The sequence below is a fragment of the Eulemur rufifrons genome, chromosome 10 (genome assembly GCF_041146395.1).
Source record: "Eulemur rufifrons isolate Redbay chromosome 10, OSU_ERuf_1, whole genome shotgun sequence".
Classification (NCBI taxonomy): domain Eukaryota; kingdom Metazoa; phylum Chordata; class Mammalia; order Primates; family Lemuridae; genus Eulemur; species Eulemur rufifrons.
The window spans coordinates 26,118,304-26,136,391 of NC_090992.1; the positions used below are offsets into that span (position 1 = coordinate 26,118,304).

Genomic DNA, 18,088 nt, shown 5'->3' on the forward strand with positions numbered 1-18,088 from the left:
TCTGCTCTGTGAAAGACACTGCCAAGGGAATGAGAAGAGCCTGTGATGAATTGCTTTAATTTCTGACACCTCATTTGAAAGCTACATGTGCAGTCTGATTATTTTGCAAGTCTGAGGCTTGGATGAAAAGAAGACCAAAAAGAAAGAAAGAAAAGAATAAGAAGACAAGCCAAAGTCTAGAAGAAAATACTTGCAAAAGACATATCTGATAAAGGTCTGCTATCCAAACTATACAAAAAACTCTTAAAATTCAACACTAAGAAAATGAACAACATGATTAAAACATGGGCAAGAGATATGAACAGAAGCCTCAGCAGAGAAGATATACAGATGGCAAATAAGCATATGAAAAGATGTTCAACATCCTATGTCATTAACAAATTATAAGCACAATGAGATGTCAATACATACCTATTAGAATGACTAAAATCCAAAATACTGACAACAACAAATGCTGTTGAGGATATGAAGCAACAGGAACTCTCACTCATTGCGGATGGGAATGCAAAATGGTACAGCCACTTTGGAAGACAGTTTGGTAGTTTCTTACAAAAACTAAACATACGCTTACCATATGATCCAACAATCATGTTCCTTGGTATTTATCCAAATGAGCTGTAAACTTATGTCCACACAAAAACTTACACATGGATGCTTATGGCAGTTTTATTCACAATTGCCAGAACTGAGAAGCAATCAAGATGTGCTTCAGTAGGTGAATGGATAAACTGTGATACATCCAATGGAATATTATTAAGTGACAAAAAGAAATGAGTTATGAAGCCACACAAAAAAATGGAGAAACCTTAAGTGCATATTACTAAGTGAAAAAAAAAAACAATCAGAAAAGGCTATTTACTGTATGATTCTGGATGGAAATAAAAAGACAATAAAAAGATCAGTGATTTCCAGGTTTGATAGGAGGGAGGGATGAGTTCCCTAGAACACAGGAGATTTTTAGGGCAGTGAAATTATTCTGTGATACTATAATGGTGGATACATGTCATTATATATTTGTCAAAACTCACAGAATGTACAACACCAAGAGTGAACCCTAGTGTGAACTGTAGACTTTAGGTGCTAATGATGTGTCAACGTTGGTTCACTAACATCAAATGCACCAGTCTGGTGTGGGGTTGATGGTGGGGGTGTGTGGGATGTTGAATGGGACGGTGGAGTATGTGTGAGGAAGGGGTGTATGGGAACTGAACTTGCCACTCAGTTTTGCTGTTAATCTAAAATTGCTCTAAAAAATAAAGTCTGTTTATAAAGTAGACTGCTTATGTAATTACAGAACATTTTTTTTCAGCCCTTGGGAAGGAAAGGTTTTCCCCCCATTGGACATGACTCTTCAAATGCTCTTTGAAATCTGTGAGGCCGGGCGAGGTGGCTCATGCCTGTAATCCTAGCACTCTGGGAGGCCGAGGCTGGAGGATCATTTGAGTTCAGTAGTTTCGAGACCAGCCTGAGCAAGAGCAAGACCCTGTCTCCACTAAAAACAGAAAGAAATTATCTGGACAGCTAGAAATATATATAGAAAAAATTAGCCGGGCATGGTGGCGCATGCCTGTAGGCCCAGCTACTCGGGAGGCTGAGGCAGGAGGATTGCTTGAGCCCAGGAGTTTGAGGTTGCTGTGAGCTAGGCTGATGCCACTGCACTCTAGCCCTGGGCAACAAAGTGGGACTCTGTCTCAATTTTTTTTAATTAAAAAAAATAATAAAAATAATAAATTCCTCAGCCTGCAAGAGATAACTGACAATGTCCCTCAGTGGGACCTCCATATGTGGGACACAAATCCTCCTGTTAGGAAAGTTTAAACTGGGGATCATTCCTACATGCCAGGGTTACTGCTGCCCTCTGGTGGTAAGAAAAAATGTTGCTGGCAAAGCAAACCACAAGCACCCTCCCCTTCCATCTGCTGTACAAAGATCTGGGTGGTTGAGATTGCTGTTAGTGATAAGGTCATTAGTACTCACGAAGCAACAACGATAACAAAAAATGGTGATTAGAAATTGAAACTCTACTGCAGACTGAAGGAAAAATGCATTAGTGATGACTTTCACTCAAAGTATTTGCTTAAACAATATACAGTATATGAGCGGTTAAAAATCACATGACAGGAAGAAACAGAGGCTAGAGATAAAAATTTTTATTTGTTATCTTCCAATTCTTCTGCCTAGACTGACCAACAAGCCATAAAGTACAAAGTAATTGACTGACAGGAGCTCAGAGATTATTTACAAACCTGTCTACCAATGACAGAGGGAGTAAGACCAACAGAATCAATTGGGTGCTGGAACAATTGGACTTCCATTTCAAAAATAAATAAATAAAAGGAATCTCCACCCTTACCTGCACCATGTACTAAAATTAATTCAGAAAGGATCATAGACCTAAGCGTAAAACTTAAAAGTAAAACTTACAGAATAAAAAATAGGAAAAATCTTTGTGATCTTGGGTTAGGCAAAGATTTTTGGGTAGGACACAAAAAGTATAAGCCATAAAAGAAAACAACTGATAAACAGGATTGCATCGAAATGAAAAAAATCTCTGCTCTTTGAAAGACCCTTTTGAGAAAATGAAAAGATTAGCCATAGACTGGGAGAAAATATTTACAAAACACATATCTGATAAAGGACTTATATTCAGAGTCTCTGTGTGTGTATGTGTGTATGTATGTATATATGCACTTACAACTCAACAGTAAGAAGACAAACCAATTAAAAAACGGGCACAATTTTGAACAGACAATTCACCAAAGAAAAGATACATATGGCAAACAAACACATGAAAGATACATAACAGTAAGGAAATGCAAATTAAAACCCCTATACAGCTATTAGAATGGCAAAAAGTGAAAATAGAAAGGACAATACCAAGTGCAGATTGAAGATGCAACTATTACTCTCACAGATTGTTGGCAGAAATGAAAAATAATATAGCCTCTTTAGAAAACTGCTTGGCAGTTTCTCGTATAAACATGCAATTTCGGGCCGGGCATGGTAGCGGACGCCTGTAATCCTAGCACTCTGGGAAGCCAAGGTGGGAGGATTGCTCGAGCTCAGGAGTTCAAAACCAGCATGAGCAAGAGCAAAACTTCATCTCTACTGAAAAAAAAAAAAAAAAAAGTCACATTATGAATTCAGTTGAAAATCATGACTATATTCATTTCATCACTTACTCAATAAATATTCGTTGCATATTTGCCAATTTCAGGCACTGTTTGAGGTTCTGAGAACACAGCAATGAAGGAAACAGACAAAGGTCTCCTACTCATGAAACTGATATTTTGATGGGGAAGAAAAACAATAAAAAATAAACAAATAAATATTCTACATAAGATGATATCAGATAAATTCTATGAAGGTGGGAGGGGTTTGGGGTATACCCCAAGAGAAAAATTGGGGTGTGCTATTTCGTATGAAGTGGCCTGGGAAGAACTCTTGAGAAGGTCACATCTGACAGAGAATGGAGTGAAGTGAGGAAGTAAAGCACATGAATATCTATGGAAGGAGAGTTCCAGGCAAATGCAATGTCCTGAGGCAGGAGTATGCTTGGCAATTTTCTAGGGCCTTATAGAGGCCATGGGAGGGACATCAGAGTGTATTCCAAAACTGATAAAAAGCCTTGGAGAATTTTGAATAGAGGAATCATAGGATCATTCTCATATTTTAAGACAGTGTGGTAAATAAACTAAGGGAGGACAAAGGTGGAAGTTATTTCAGAAGTCCAGGTAAGAGATAACGGTAGCATGGACTAGGACCGTAACAGTGGGGGTGGTAAAAATTAGTCACATTTGGGATTTATTTATTTTTAAATAGAACTAAGACAAAAAGCTGGTATGGTAGTTTTGGTGGAATATGGAGAAAAAGGAGAAAAAGATGACTCCTGAGTTTGAGCCTTTGCAATTGGGAGAAGCACAATTGAATAAAGATGTCTAACACCGTTGGATATAGGGGTCTGGAATGCAGAGAAGAATATGTTCTAGGGTGATATCTAGGTAATATCCGACTGAGACTTGGTTCAAGAACTGAGTCCTGGGGCAATCCGGATGATGAAATTTGCCAAATGCGGCTGACGGATGGAGTAAAATGAGGACTGGGAATGACCATTTAAAGCCACTGGAATAGGACATACTGGTGTCTGTGGGGGAAAGAAAAGCCTAATTGGGGTATGCTCAAAAGTGCATGGATTTCTTCAACGAATAAATTCGTGTGTGTGCGTGTGTGTGTGTGTGTGTGTTTGAGGGGGTGAGATGGGGGAAAAGAACCTATAGATTAAAAGGTAATTAAAAGACACATCAGCCAGTCCGAAAGGCTGGATCTTACTTGGAAACCGAGAATATCAGAATTCAAATACTGACATAATATTTGATGACATTAAATAAGTATCAATTTATTTTTAAATGAGACAATGATTTGTGGTTATGCAAAAAAAAAAAAAATAGAGCTTTTAATTTTTAAAGAAGCATGCTGAAATATTTGGAGATGAAATGAAATGATGTCTGTGGATAGATAATTGTTGAAATGGGGTGATGAATATACTGTTCTCTCTACTTTTGAATATGTTTGGAATTTTCCATAGGTTTTAAAAAATGAAATTAAGGCTTATATTTAAAGTGGTAAAGCTGAGAACTTTTACCAGAATAACAATCTCTTTTTTAACTGTAACATGCTCTTTTAAGACTCCCATAAATTTAGAAATTTATGACACTTCTTGTGAAAATAATCTCCAAAAGACACCTTTAAGTCTAATTTTTTAAACTTGGTAATTTGTTTCCTAGAAATCTTTTAATAGATGTCTCTGAATTCCTAAATGAAAATAAGAGTGAATGGATGGTGAAGAAATAGAGATTCTGAATATATTACTGATCTCCAATCATGTTCACAAATATTTCCAGATTTATATATATATATATATACACACACACACACACACAGCAAATAAGAGTCCAATGTCATTTTTTAAACGTTATTTGGGGTTTGAGTTGATATAAGTTTTAAAAATACCTGCTCATCTGTATTGTCGAATTTTTACGTGAGACATACCGATGTCTTGCTTAATTTTATGAATTAAATAAAAAAAAGAAAAAGAAAAGGAATGGAGCTACCAACTGCTACTTTTGCTGATTGAAAGTACAAACACACACACACAGTGCAAAAGCGGTATGTCCACCCCTAAAAGTGAGCGTGAGGGGGCGGGGCGCAGAATACACGCAGGCGCAATAGCAAGCGATCGGTCTGAGGCGGGACTATTCAGTTAAAGGACAGCTCTTGCAGCCAATCAAAGGCAGGGTCGGTGGCTATTTCCTGGAGCAGGAGAACGGAAGGCGGTTTCGGCCTCTGCAGTGAAGGAGGCTGCCAGTGTAAACCGAGAGCTGAGGTGAGTGGGTGGCAACGTCTTGGGGCTCCGGCCTGCGTGCGTTTTTGCTTCCCGAACCCGCGGCTGCTTCTGCGCTGGGCTGGGAAACGGGGAGGCCTGGCGAGGTGCGGCCTCCGAAGGCGCTCGCCGGCCTTCACGTCCCGCGTCTCTCGGAGAGCGCGGCCTCCCCGCCGCTGGTGGAGGCCTCGGGGTCGACAGCCGGCTGCAGGGCCCTCCGCGCGGGAGCCCCGGGGTTTCCTGCGTGGGGAACGCCAAGCCGGACTGGAGGTTAGGAGGCCTGGGGTCTAGTCCCTGCGCCGCTGGTTTTCTAAGCTGTGTGGCTTTGCGAGTCATTTGCCCTCTCTGGCCTTTTGTGTAATGCAAATAACCATCCCTGTCCTTCAGCCTTTTGATAGCAGTTGTAAAATCAGCTGAGTTCATTTGCGGGGTGGAGGGGATAGATCCTAAGTCTAATCGTCAGACTCACCTAAAGAGATTTTAAAAAGGACATTTTGGGGACCGCATTCACAGTAGACAAAATGAATCAAATCTCCGGGGATGGGGCCCTGAAATACCTTTCTGTTGGTGAAACTCCCCCACTCCTTGATAGAGCAAACACTAGAAGGCGGATCTTTCCCCATATTCTCTTGGGCAGTGTTGGTCTAGCACCTAAGGGCATTGTGCAGTGGTCGTGATGGTGGCTTCTACCGTGAGAGCGGGGTGAGTGGGAGCCCTCCACCCCGGGAGGCTTCCTGGGTGTGCCTGAGCAGCTAAGGGCCTGCTTCTGAAATTGGGATGACCACGCTGGAGCAACAGAGGAATGTGACCACTGCTGGAATTCAGAGCCTACCACGTCGGAATAGTTCTCCTATTTGTTTAATGATGGAATATTTGCAATCTTGTTAGACTGCTAGATGAAAAAAGTTCTGAGACACACCGACATTAACGTTTAGATAGAAAAGGAGAGGCAGAGGCAATAAAAGAGACTGAAAGGGAGTGTCCTGGGGAGGAAGGAGGAAAACATGAATGTCAGAGTCACAAATTGAGGGAGGAGGGGAGTGTGTGTGTTGAGAAGGAAGAAAAAACCTGATGAGATTAAGATGAATGTGATTGGGTTAAGTCATGCGATTCTTAATGACTGAGCAGTTTGATGGGAGTTGAAGTCGGATTGGGAAATGACAAAAGTGAATATACAGAAGGCTGGTAAAGCAGTGAATTGTGGGTTGGTGCAGTCACAGTAATTCATGTTGTCCATCATCCTGTGCACCACTGTAGCTTAGTGGAAACTCAGGGCTGCCCTCCAGCTGCCCTCAGTACCTCTCAAATTCTAAATATAGTACGACTTCTAGTATGTTACCTGCCCCACCTGATGTTGATGGGGCTTACATCTTTTCTTTTTTTTTGAGACAGAGTCTCACTCTGTTGCCCCAGCTAGAGTGCCATGGCATCAGCCTCACTCACAGCAACCTCAAATTCCTGGGCTAAAGCAATCCTCCTGCCTCAGCCTCCCAAGTAGCTGGAACTACAGCCTTGCGCCACCATGCCTGGCTAATTTTTTCTATATATTTTTAGTTGTCCAGCTAATTTCCTTCTATTTTTAGTAGAGACGGGGTCACACTCCTGCTCAGCCTGGTCTCGAACTCCTGAGCTCAAGTGATCTGCCCGCCTCAGCCTCCCAAATGCTAGGATTACAGGCGTGAGCCACTGCGCCCGGCCCAGGGCTTACATCTTCAAACTCTGATAACATCACTCTGAAAGAGCACTGGTAAATATTCTCATTGGCTGATATACCTAGACTTAAAATGGAGTAAATTGAGGTTATTGTGGCCATAGGAGATACTGAGTTTGAATTTGGTTTTGAAATTTGTGTAATAGATGTAGAAAAGTTATAAATACCTTTTATAACTATAAAGTTACAGAGTACACTGTGACAAAAGGGTATGGAATTGGATTATCATTTCATCTGGGAACCTTGGATAATACCAGGTGTCTGGAATTTAGCAATGTTAATTTTGTCAGAGTGTTCATTAATAGAGTTGTAAGTGTTTGCTGTTGGAAATCAATCTGTAATATAAAGCAAAAGTGATTGTGACATGAGACTGGGAGACAGCATGTGAGCTTGGCTATAGAGGAGTAGAGAAATGGCCATAACTGGTGAGGGATGTGGAATCCAGAAGATTTTCTTTATAGATGAAAATATCAAGGAGTGAAGGATAAGTATGTGGATGGTGGATAAGTATGGGAATATAATGCCTAATTAGAAAAGGATGGCAAATTTTTAGAAACTAAGGAGATTATCTTGTCCTGGGCCCCAAACTGCCAGAAGAAAAGGAAGAAAATATTCTGTCTGTAGTCATTTACTGTAGCAGGCTTGTTTTGTGGCTCTACTCTGAATCTTTTGTCTGTTTCTGTAGGTTCTTGATCTTCCACAATGGGTGAACCACAGCAAGTGAGTGCACTTCCTCCACCTCCAATGCAATACATCAAGGAATATACAGATGAAAACATTCAGGAAGGCTTAGCTCCCAAGCCTCCCCCTCCAATAAAAGACAGTTATATGATGTTTGGCAACCAGTTCCAATGTGATGATCTTATCATCCGCCCTTTAGAAAGTCAGGGTATTGAACGGCTTCATCCTATGCAGTTTGATCACAAGAAAGAACTGAGAAAACTCAATATGTCTATCCTTATTAATTTCTTGGACCTTTTAGATATATTGATAAGGAGCCCTGGGAGTATAAAACGTGAAGAGAAACTAGAAGATCTTAAGCTGCTTTTTGTACATGTGCATCATCTTATAAATGAATACCGACCCCACCAAGCAAGGGAGACCTTGAGAGTCATGATGGAGGTCCAGAAACGTCAACGGCTTGAAACAGCTGAGAGGTTTCAGAAGCACCTGGAACGAGTAATTGAGATGATTCAAAATTGCTTGGCTTCTTTGCCTGATGATTTGCCCCATTCAGAAGCGGGCATGAGAGTAAAAACTGAACCAATGGATGCTGATGATAGCAACAATTGTACTGGACAGAATGAACAACACAGAGAAAATTCAGGTCATAGGAGAGACCAGATTATAGAGAAAGATGCTGCCTTGTGTGTTCTAATCGATGAAATGAACGAAAGACCGTGAAGGATGTCTCTTTCCTTGACTTTTTTCTTTTTAATACATAGCTCATATGTATTAAAAGTTATATGTTATTAAAAGTTAAAAATTAATTTCTTTTGGACAGTCTTAGAGGTATAACTAAAAATGTAAATCGTGTTAATCTTTACTCTCCAACTTCTTCGATTATGAGATATCATAGGCAGTAATTTTGGTGTATAACAAGCATGGCAAATGAGTACTCCTACATTAAGAGTGATCACTTTAAAAAGCAAAGTATGTGCTGCTATTGTGTGAGATATTCCTATTTTTTTGGAGTTGCAGTAAAACTTTGAAGATAACCTCAATGATGGCAAGCTTTCATCCTTGAAAAGGAGATTTATCATTTGCTTTAAGAATGATAAATAAAAAATAGCAAATGTGAAACTGTGAAATCTTTAGACTTAGTTCATTAAAAATTTTGCTTAAGCTCCAAGAAGTAGCGTAGCATGTTAATAGTGAAGAACCCAGTAGAGTTGTGAAACGGGAACTTTCTTTTTCCTCATGACTGCTCCTGTAAACCCACCATCTCAGCCTCTTCTCCCTATACTGGATGGAATCATGCAGGCTAGTCCCATAAGTTTGTTTCCTAATCACTCAGGTAATAAGTTGTTTGGTCATTTTCAGTTATAAACATTCATTTTAATAATTACGTCATTAGCTACACATTTTTTTTTGTGAGCGGTGCTAGGTTAGAGATAACCAGGTCCATATATGTTTGTGTCTTTCCACAGTGTCAGACTTCTGCTGATGCTATTTCAATCATCAGAGCCATGAGCTACATGGAGTTCCCAAGGATGGATTCTCCTTAGTACGGCCTGTTCGATCAGTAATCAGAGCTGCTAACACACAGGCTCGGGCCACTTCACAAGTCGGGCAATATTGCAAACCATACATAGTAGTATACTTAATCAACGTATAAAGTTATAGATTAAAATTTCCACATTTCCAAACAAAGTAATGTTTAACATCAAAAGAGAGAAAGGGGATAGAAAAGGGGGTTAATGAACACAGAAAGTGACGTGGACAAGAAGAAGGTCCTGGGCTGACCCTGTTGATTGATTGTCAGTGAAGCTGCCAGCGTCCTGCAAGGGAGAGTCTTTGATTTTGGCAGAGCCTTTTGGGGTAGAAACCTAGTTGCTTATGACCAGGGACAGCAAGGCTGTCAACATCATGACAGCCCTACGCATTTTCTTTAAAGCTAAGCTCAGACTTGCTTAAGGCTGGAAACCTGCAATGGGAAAGGGAGTGATGGCAGAGACAGGTCTACCAAAGAGTCTTGCTCCGCTTTGAGATGTGCTGTTGAGATACAGATGACCAGCCAGGGACTGCATTTCCTCACTCCCCTCGCTTCTGTGTAAGGCTGTGCGGCTTAAGTTCTGGGAAATGAGACACAGGTGTGGTAATCTAGGCCTGCCCCATGAACATTTCTTGGATGATCCTCCATTCTCTTTTCCCATTTGCTGGTTGGATGGCCATACGCAGGATAACTTTGGAAGCCACTGAAGATGGCAGAAATTGTCAATTTGAGTCTTAGAATGACTGTGAGGATTAAGTCTTCCTTTTATTAACTCACCTCTCCCTCCAGCTAATTTGACTTTGAGCACTCTCCCCTCCCCCCTGCCACCCCTCTTCCACCAAGGTGTTGGTGAAGAGTTGTCCCTGTATCTGAGGGTCTCTACCTGCCATTTTCTTTATGTAGACCAGTGGTTTTCAAAGTGTGGTCCTGGACCAGCAGTGTTAGTATCACCCAGGGACTTGTTAGAAATGAAAGATCTCTGGTTCCACCCCAAACTTTGTGAACCAGAAAACTCCGGGGGTAGGGCCCAGCAGGCTGTGTCTTAACAAGCTTTCTATAATATGTGATTCTAATACATACTCAAGATTAAGAACCACTGGTAGCCGTAATGCCTTTTCCTAGATGTCCACTTTTTTTTTGAGACTAGAGTCTCACTCTCTTGCCCAGGCTAGAGTGCTGTGGCGTCAGCCTAGCTCACAGCAACCTCAAACTCCTGAGCTCAAGCAATCCTCCTGCCTCAGCCTCCCGAGTAGCTGGGACTACAGGCGTGCGCACCATGCCCGGATAATTTTTTCTATATATATTTTTAGTTGTCTATATAATTTCTTTCTATTTTTAGTAGAGACGAGGTCTCACTCTTGCTCAGGCTGGTCTCGAACTCCCAAACGATCAATGCTCCCAACGCTCAAACGATCCACCCACCTCGGCCTCCCAGAGTGCTAGGATTACAGGTGTGAGCCACTGGGCCCAGCCTAGATGTCCACTTTTGATTCCTCTGTTTGTCTCTGGTTTCTGACACAGGGATTTGCTCCATTTGCTCTCATTGGCCCTCAAGCTAGTGAAATTCAAACAGCTACAGGCTACTTCTATGTGAAATGTACATTGTTTGCCTTCACAGATCCAGGGAGTGTAGACACTTGTTTATCAGATAGGCAGCTAGTTGGCCAGTCTTGTTTTTTTTCTGCTATGTGTTTATTACAGACCTTGGGCGACAGAGACTCCAGAGGACACGGTCCAGGCTTAAGCTTAAATTGGAGGTGGGAGCACCTCCCACACCCTTGTGAGGGAGCAAGGTGGAAATTGTATAGCACTTAAACATCTCTTTCCTTCTTTGACTCTTAGAACCTTGAGGAGGGTGTTGTACTGAGTTATAAAACCAGTTTCTGGCTACTTGAAAAATCTTTGCATGTAAAAACCAGGGAATCACATGGTGTTATAAGTCACAACAGTTATATGCATTTGTGTGTGTAGTAGGGGGAGGGTTGAGGGTTGAGGAATTAAAATGTCATCGGGAATCTTCTTCAATTTAGACCTCTGGAAGATCCGATCTTGCAGGTCTGTGAGTGTGACCTGACATAAACTTTTAAAGGGTTCTGATGTAAACTCTCGCTGTTACTGTGGAATGAAGAAGCACTATGGTCTCATAGTGGTCACAAGTTTAAAAGCTTATGGCCAAGGTGCGGTGGCGCACACCTGTAATCCTAGCACTTTGGAAGGCTGAGGTGGGAGGATCGCTTGCGGCCAGGAGTTTGAGACCAGCCTGAGTAAGAGTGAGGCCCCGTTTCTACAAAAAATAGAGAAATTAGGTGGGCATGGTGGCATGCGCGTGTAGTCCCAGCTCCTTGGAAAGCTGAGGCAGGAGGATTGCTCCAGCCCAGGAGTATGAGGTTGTAGTGAACTATCATGACGCCGTATGATGACGCTATGATGATGTACTCTAGCCTGGGCAACAGAGCAAGACCCTGTCTCCACAAAAAAAAAAAAAAAAAAAAGAAGGTCTTTCAATCTTGTAAGGATTAAAATACATGTCTGCACGCCTGCTTATAATGAATATTCTTGAAAGAGTGATTCATTGAAGTGAAATATCTAGAAGAATCAACTGAGTAGCTCTTGAAATTTACCAATGCTCAGGCCCCAGACTGCAGAGATTCTGATTTCAGTTTTTTGGACTGGGGCCCTGGCATTGGTTTTCAGAAATCTGAAGATGATTCTACTGTGTAGTGGTTAAAGAGTATTGCACTAATCAGTGGTCCGTTTTTGGTGACAAAAACCTTACTTGAACTAATTTAAGCAAAAAGATGAAGTTATTGAAAGAATATGGGGTGTGTTGATTGAAGGATAAATTGAATATCCAAACTGTGAGGAGGACAGAAAGGGTCGGAATGAAATTTTCAGTTAGTGGCCTGGAGACCCTCCCTGTTGGTGTGATTCTCTTTACAGACCAACTTCTTTAATGATATAAAGTGGAATACGTGGCTACTAATATTTCCCAAGTGTTAAGTATTTCTATATCTACTATGTCTGGGAGTTACCAACTTAAATACAATCTTAAACAACTCGCGAGGGGAGGCTAATCAGCTAGGCATGAGGAGTTAGGATTTGTATACCTGATTCCACCTGGACAAATCAGCGTGGACCTGGATCCCATAAGAATTTGACGGTCCCCAGTATGTGCTTGTGTGGCAGGGTCAGTCCATCTTTCAGAGGAGGAAGGGGTGCTGAGCTAACAATACTGTAGATATCCACTACAAATTAAGTACGTGTAAACTGTTGATATAAATAGTGAAAATGAACATTGTACAAATTCACATTTCCTTCATCTCTATGATGGTAGTTTTCCCCAACTATTCATTTATTCCCTGTATTCATTTGATGAATACTTTTTGTGGTCCTGTCTATATTTGACATTGTTTTAGGCATTGAATATGTAGAGAGAGGAAAGGAAAATGTAAGACAGACAATAAGAAAACAAATGAGGCTGGATGTGGTGGCTCGGGCCTGTAATCCTAGCACTTTGGGAGTCGGAGGCAGGAGGATTGCTTGAGGCCAGGAGTTCAAGACCAGCCTGAGCAAGAGTGAGACCCCCGTCTCTACAACAAATAGAAAAATTAGCCGGGCATGGTGGTGTGCACGTGTAGTCCTGGCTACTCAGGAGGCTGAGGCAGGAGGATTGCTTGAGCCCGGGAGTTTGAGGTTGCAATGAGCTGCAATGGGCTGGTGCCTGGGCACTCTAGCCCGGGCAACAGAGTGAGACCCTGTCTTAAAACAAAAATAAACTAATAAGTTGATTTTTAAAGGTGATAAGTTTGTGTCTTAACCACTCAGCCATTACAGCACCCTCCAAAAAATCTTGCTTCCAATTATGTTTCTATTGCCTGTTCAAAGCACCTTGTCCATGTCATCTTCTCTTTTCAAGGCATATTTATATAGTCACATTTGTTTAGGGCTTTAGAAGGCAACTTAAACTTCTGTGCTATATTTCAGAGAAAAAGCCTGTGCTGGGTGGGCCCTGAGGTCACTGGAAATGGCAAGTGCAAATGTCTTCCTGGGGAAATAAAAAGCATAATTTGGATGAGAAAGGCTATTATGGCTACACACAGTGAGGGAGGAGGATGGTTGGGGTTAAACAAGCACATGAAAGGGCTGAGCGTAGCACTCTGGGAGGCTGAGGCGGGCGGATCCTTTGAGCTCAGGAGTTCGAGACCAGCCTGAGCAAGAGCGAGACCCTGTCTCTACTAAAAAAATAGAAAGAAATTATATAGACAACTAAGAATATATACAGAAAAAATTAGCCGGGCATGGTGGTGTGCACGTGTAGTCCCAGCTACTCAGGAGGCTGAGGCAGGAGGATCGCTTGATCCCAGGAGTTGGAGGTTGCTGTGAGCTAGGCTGATGCCACGGCACTCTAGCCTGGGTAACAGAGTGAGACTCTGTCTCAAAAAAAAAAAAGCAAGCAGCAGATGAAGGGCAGAAGGTACAGGATTTAGAAGGCCAAGGGAAGGAATTCGGTTTTTATCTTAAATCTGATGGGAAATCAATTGCAAACATGCATAGGAAATTGCTGGCAGTATTTTAATTACTTTACATAATAAAGTCATTTTATTCTCACAACCACACAATGAAATCAGTATTATTTTTACACCCAGATTACAGAGGAGGAAGAGGAGGCTCAGAGAAGTTACGTAATTGACCCAAAGTCACCCAACTACTAGTGAGTGGCAGAGCCAGAATTGAAACTTGGCATTCTAGTTTCAAAGCCTACCCACTCAATCTTCATACTTTGTTGTCTCTCCATTCCATGATATTGTTACTAAGTCATATAGGTAAACAGGGAAGCCAAGAATGGAATCCAATATTTTTACCCTAAAGTCCATGCTTGTAAACACTACATGATACTGGACTGGAGGAGGAACAGATTTCAGATGGGAATTATAGGTTCCCTTTGAACATACTGAGGCACTTGTGTCTTAGCTTAGACTTCTGTATCTTAAGGAGATGCGGTGCTTATAGTTCTAATCTTCCTGAAAACTCTTCTTAGGTATTATCCTCATTTTATGAGTAATGAAAATTGAGTATTAAAGTTTCGGTTTGCTTGGGTTGGAATCTAGGTCAGGAATTGGCACACTTTTTTGGAAAGATCCAATAAGTAAATGTTTTAGGTATTGAGGACCATACAGTTTCTGTTGCAGCCACTCAACTTTATGGCTCGAAAGCAGCCACAGACAATGTGTAAACAAATAAAAGTGCTATTGTCTAAAACAGCTTTACATATGGACACTGAAATTTGAATTTCAATAGTTTTTCCATGTGAAATACTCTTTATTTTTTCCAAGCATTTAAGCACGCACAGTCAGTCTTAGCTGTGTGAGTACAAAATCGGACAGCAGACCGGATTTGACTGGTGGGCCATGATCTAGGTGATTGGATTCTAATCCCTGGAGTGTTTTCACAAAGCTACTAATAAAAACTTCAGAAATAAAAATTGCAGAAGCTTCTTCATAGGATTGTGCTAAGCATTGACTAAGAGAATGGCTACAAAGCAGCACAATTTATGGTACTTAGAAAGCTATCAAAGGTCAGCTGGTATCCTTCCTACTGAGTTTTTTAAAAGTTTGATTTTATTTTTATTTTTAGTTGACAAATAATAATATACATATTTAAGGGGAACAATGTAATGTTTTAATACATGTATACCCTACTGAGTCTTTTGTCTTGTGTACCGCAGCCATTTAGCATTAAAGATTTAAGAATTGGTTTCAAGTTGCAGTGTGACAAGGCTACCACTAAGTGGCACTCTTACCTCAATTTTAAGAGATGGTAGCTGGTTGCAGAGGATGGGACCAAAATGAAGAAACCCATACCTTAACTATGATACTCTAACTCTGGGTAGTTAGTGTCAGAATTGAATTGAATCATTAAATGCCCAGTTGGTATCTGTTGAATTAGAGAATTGGTTGATGTTGGAAAACGCCCCAGAATGCTGGCATTTGGTCTCCACTGTTTATGAGCTGTGTATCTTGGTTTGGCATGCGAACCTCCGTGAAACTCAGTTTCTTTAACCACGGTAAATATAGTACCCATCTCATAGTGTAGGTACCATCTAATGTTAAGAATGGAAGAAAGACCCACCATAATTCTTTCTGAAATTCATTTGCCTCCAAGCAACATACTCAGTCAGGTCTCAGGCCTGCTAACCACCTGTGCGTAAGCAACTGACCTGAAAAGGATGTGAGGATGCCCAGGAAGCTTTAAGTGGTGCTTGAGCCTGGGGTTCTGGGTCACTGCTACTTGCAGGGATGAGTCATAAAGAGGAAGGCACAAATAATAGTGGAAATGAAAAAGGGACATTAGTATAGATTTTACAGACAGTAAAAATTACCAAGAAAATATGAATAAGTTTATTCCAATAATTTGAAAATTTAGACAAAATGGACAAATTCTTAGAAAATTACCAGTACTGGTTTAAGAATAGGAAACCTGAATAGTTCTGTAATCAAAAAAAAAAAAAAAATGAGTCAGTAGTCAAAATCTCACAAAGAAAACTTCAAGTTCAAATAGCTTTGCTGGCAAGTCTGCCAAACATTGCCAGAAAAAAAAAACACACATACACATACAAAAATAAAAAACAATTCTAGTCTTATACAGACTCTGTCAGAGAATCAAAAAAAAAAAAAAAGAAAGAAAGAAAGAAAGAAACATTTCCTACCTCTTTTTTGCTCTTATGAACAAAATATTAGCAAATTGAACCCAGTAAAATGTAAACACAGAAGGGAATGTTTTATGACTCGTGTTTATCTCAGGAATGTAGAATAGAAAATGAATGTAATCTAACACAATAATAGACTAAAGAAGAAAAATCACTTGACCATCTCAACACATGTGCAAAAGGAATTTATAAAACTTAGTATTCATTCATGAAAAAGAAAAAAAAACCTTTAGAACATGAGGGATAGAAGAGAACGTCCTTAATAAAATAAATGGTAGCTCCATAAAACCTATAGGATGTGTTAGGCCCAAGATGAAAACTTTAACTTTTCCTTTGAGAGCTGGAATAAAACAAGGATGTCTGCTATCAAAACTTCTATTAAATATGTACTAGATTTCCTAACTAGCATAGTAAGGAAAATAAAAGTAGTATTGAAAGGGGGAAGAAACTAAACTGTCATTATTTACAGAAAATGATTGTCAACAGAGAAAACTCAATATAACCCACAGATAATTTGTTAATAAGAGTTTACTAATTGCTGAGAAAAATATTCAAAAATAAATTTTATTTCAGTATAACAAAATAAAAATTTAAAAGTTAGATACTATGTAAAATAACATTAGTAATGTCAAGTAGCAGGAATAAAATCAAGAAATAAGTTGAAGACTTCTATAGAAAAAATTTTTTTAATCTTTAAAGAGATATTAAAGAAAACCCAAATATGAGGAGAGATGAAACATGCTTCTGGATTGGAACACTCAACATTGTAAAGAGGCTAAATTAACTCCAAATTGATCTCTGGATTCAATGCAAGCCAACCAAATTTCCACCAGGTTTTTTTTTTAATTTGATAAGGTGACTCTAAAATTTACAGGAGGAGCCTGGCACGCCTGTAATCCCAGCATTTTGGGAGGCTAAGGTGGAAGGATCACTTATGGCCTAGAGTTTGAGATCAGCCTAGGCAACATAGTGAGACCCCGCTCCCCATCTCTACAAAAATGTAAAAAATTAGCTGGATGTGGTTGTGAATGCCTGTAGCCCCAGCTACTTGGGAGGCTGAGGCAGGAGGATGGCTTGAGCCCAGGAGTTGGAGGTTGTGGTAAGCTATGATGATGCCACTGCTCTGAAAAAGAAAAGGAAAGAAAAAAAAAAAGTCTGTTCAGATCATCTTTTGCCCGTTTTTTAACTAGATTGTTTACTTCTTTGGTATTGAGATGTTTGACTTCCTTGTATATTCTGGGTGTTAATCTTCTGGTGGATGAATAGTTTGCAAATATTTTCCCCCATTCTGTAGGTTATCTTTTCACTCTGTTGTTTCCTTTGCTGTGCAAAAACTTTTTAGTTTGATATAATCCCATGTGTTTATTTTTGCTTTTGTTGCCTGTGCAATTGAAATTTTATTCATAAACTTTTTTCCTGGACCAATGTCCTGAAACATTTCACCTGTGTTTTCTTCTAGTAGTTTTATAGTTTTGGGCCTTACATTTTAGATCTTTGATTCATTTTGAGTTAATTTTTGTACAGCTGAATGGTAAGGGTCTAGTTTCATTCTTCTGTGTATGTACATGTAATTTTCCTAGCACTATTTATTGAAGAGACTGTCCTTTCCCCAGTAAGGGTTCTTGGTATCTTTGTCAAAAATCAGTTGGCTTAGATACCAAGATATCAATATATGGGTTCTCTATTCTCTTCCATTGGTCTATTCAAAATATTGAAAAAATATTGAAAAATTTTATTTTAGTATAATAGCAAACAAAATAAAAATTTTAAAGTTAGATACTATGTGAAATAGCATTAGTAATGTGAAGTAGCAGGAATAAATCAAGAAATAAGTTGAAGACTTCTATAGAAAAAAAATTTTTAAGGAGGCATTAAAGAAAACCCAAATGTGAGGAGAGTTGAAACATGCTTCTGGATTGGAATACTCAACATGGTAAAGAGGCCAAATTTACTCCAAATTGAACTCCTGAGCTCAAGCAATCCTCCCGCCTAGGCCTCCCAGAGTGCTAGGATTATAGGCATGAGCCACTGCATCCAGCCTTGGACTTTTCTTTATTGGGAGAATTTTTTATTACT

General features: G+C 40.0%; 1 protein-coding gene and 1 non-coding gene across 4 annotated transcripts; both read left to right on the forward strand.

The window, feature by feature from the left end:
• Positions 1 to 37: 37 nt before the first annotated feature.
• Positions 38 to 120, forward strand: LOC138393304 (small nucleolar RNA SNORD60). The gene has a single exon (XR_011235130.1). It is a non-coding gene; the product is annotated as a small nucleolar RNA SNORD60 (small nucleolar RNA).
• A 5,210-nt stretch (positions 121 to 5,330) lies between these two features.
• On the forward strand, positions 5,331 to 9,179 carry MED7 (mediator complex subunit 7). Of its 3 annotated transcripts, none has more exons than XM_069484315.1 (2): positions 5,331 to 5,383; positions 7,777 to 9,179. In XM_069484315.1, exon 2 carries the CDS (start codon positions 7,794 to 7,796, stop codon positions 8,493 to 8,495), a length of 702 nt encoding a protein of 233 aa, XP_069340416.1. In that variant the 5' UTR covers positions 5,331 to 5,383; positions 7,777 to 7,793; the 3' UTR covers positions 8,496 to 9,179. The 3 variants fall into 3 exon arrangements, with proteins under 3 accessions (XP_069340416.1, XP_069340417.1, XP_069340419.1); XM_069484316.1 differs by lacking the exon at positions 5,331 to 5,383 and adding an exon at positions 5,591 to 5,650 and having other exon boundaries at positions 7,777 to 8,688; XM_069484318.1 differs by lacking the exon at positions 5,331 to 5,383 and adding an exon at positions 7,030 to 7,127 and having other exon boundaries at positions 7,777 to 8,688.
• The last annotated feature ends 8,909 nt before the right edge of the window (positions 9,180 to 18,088 follow it).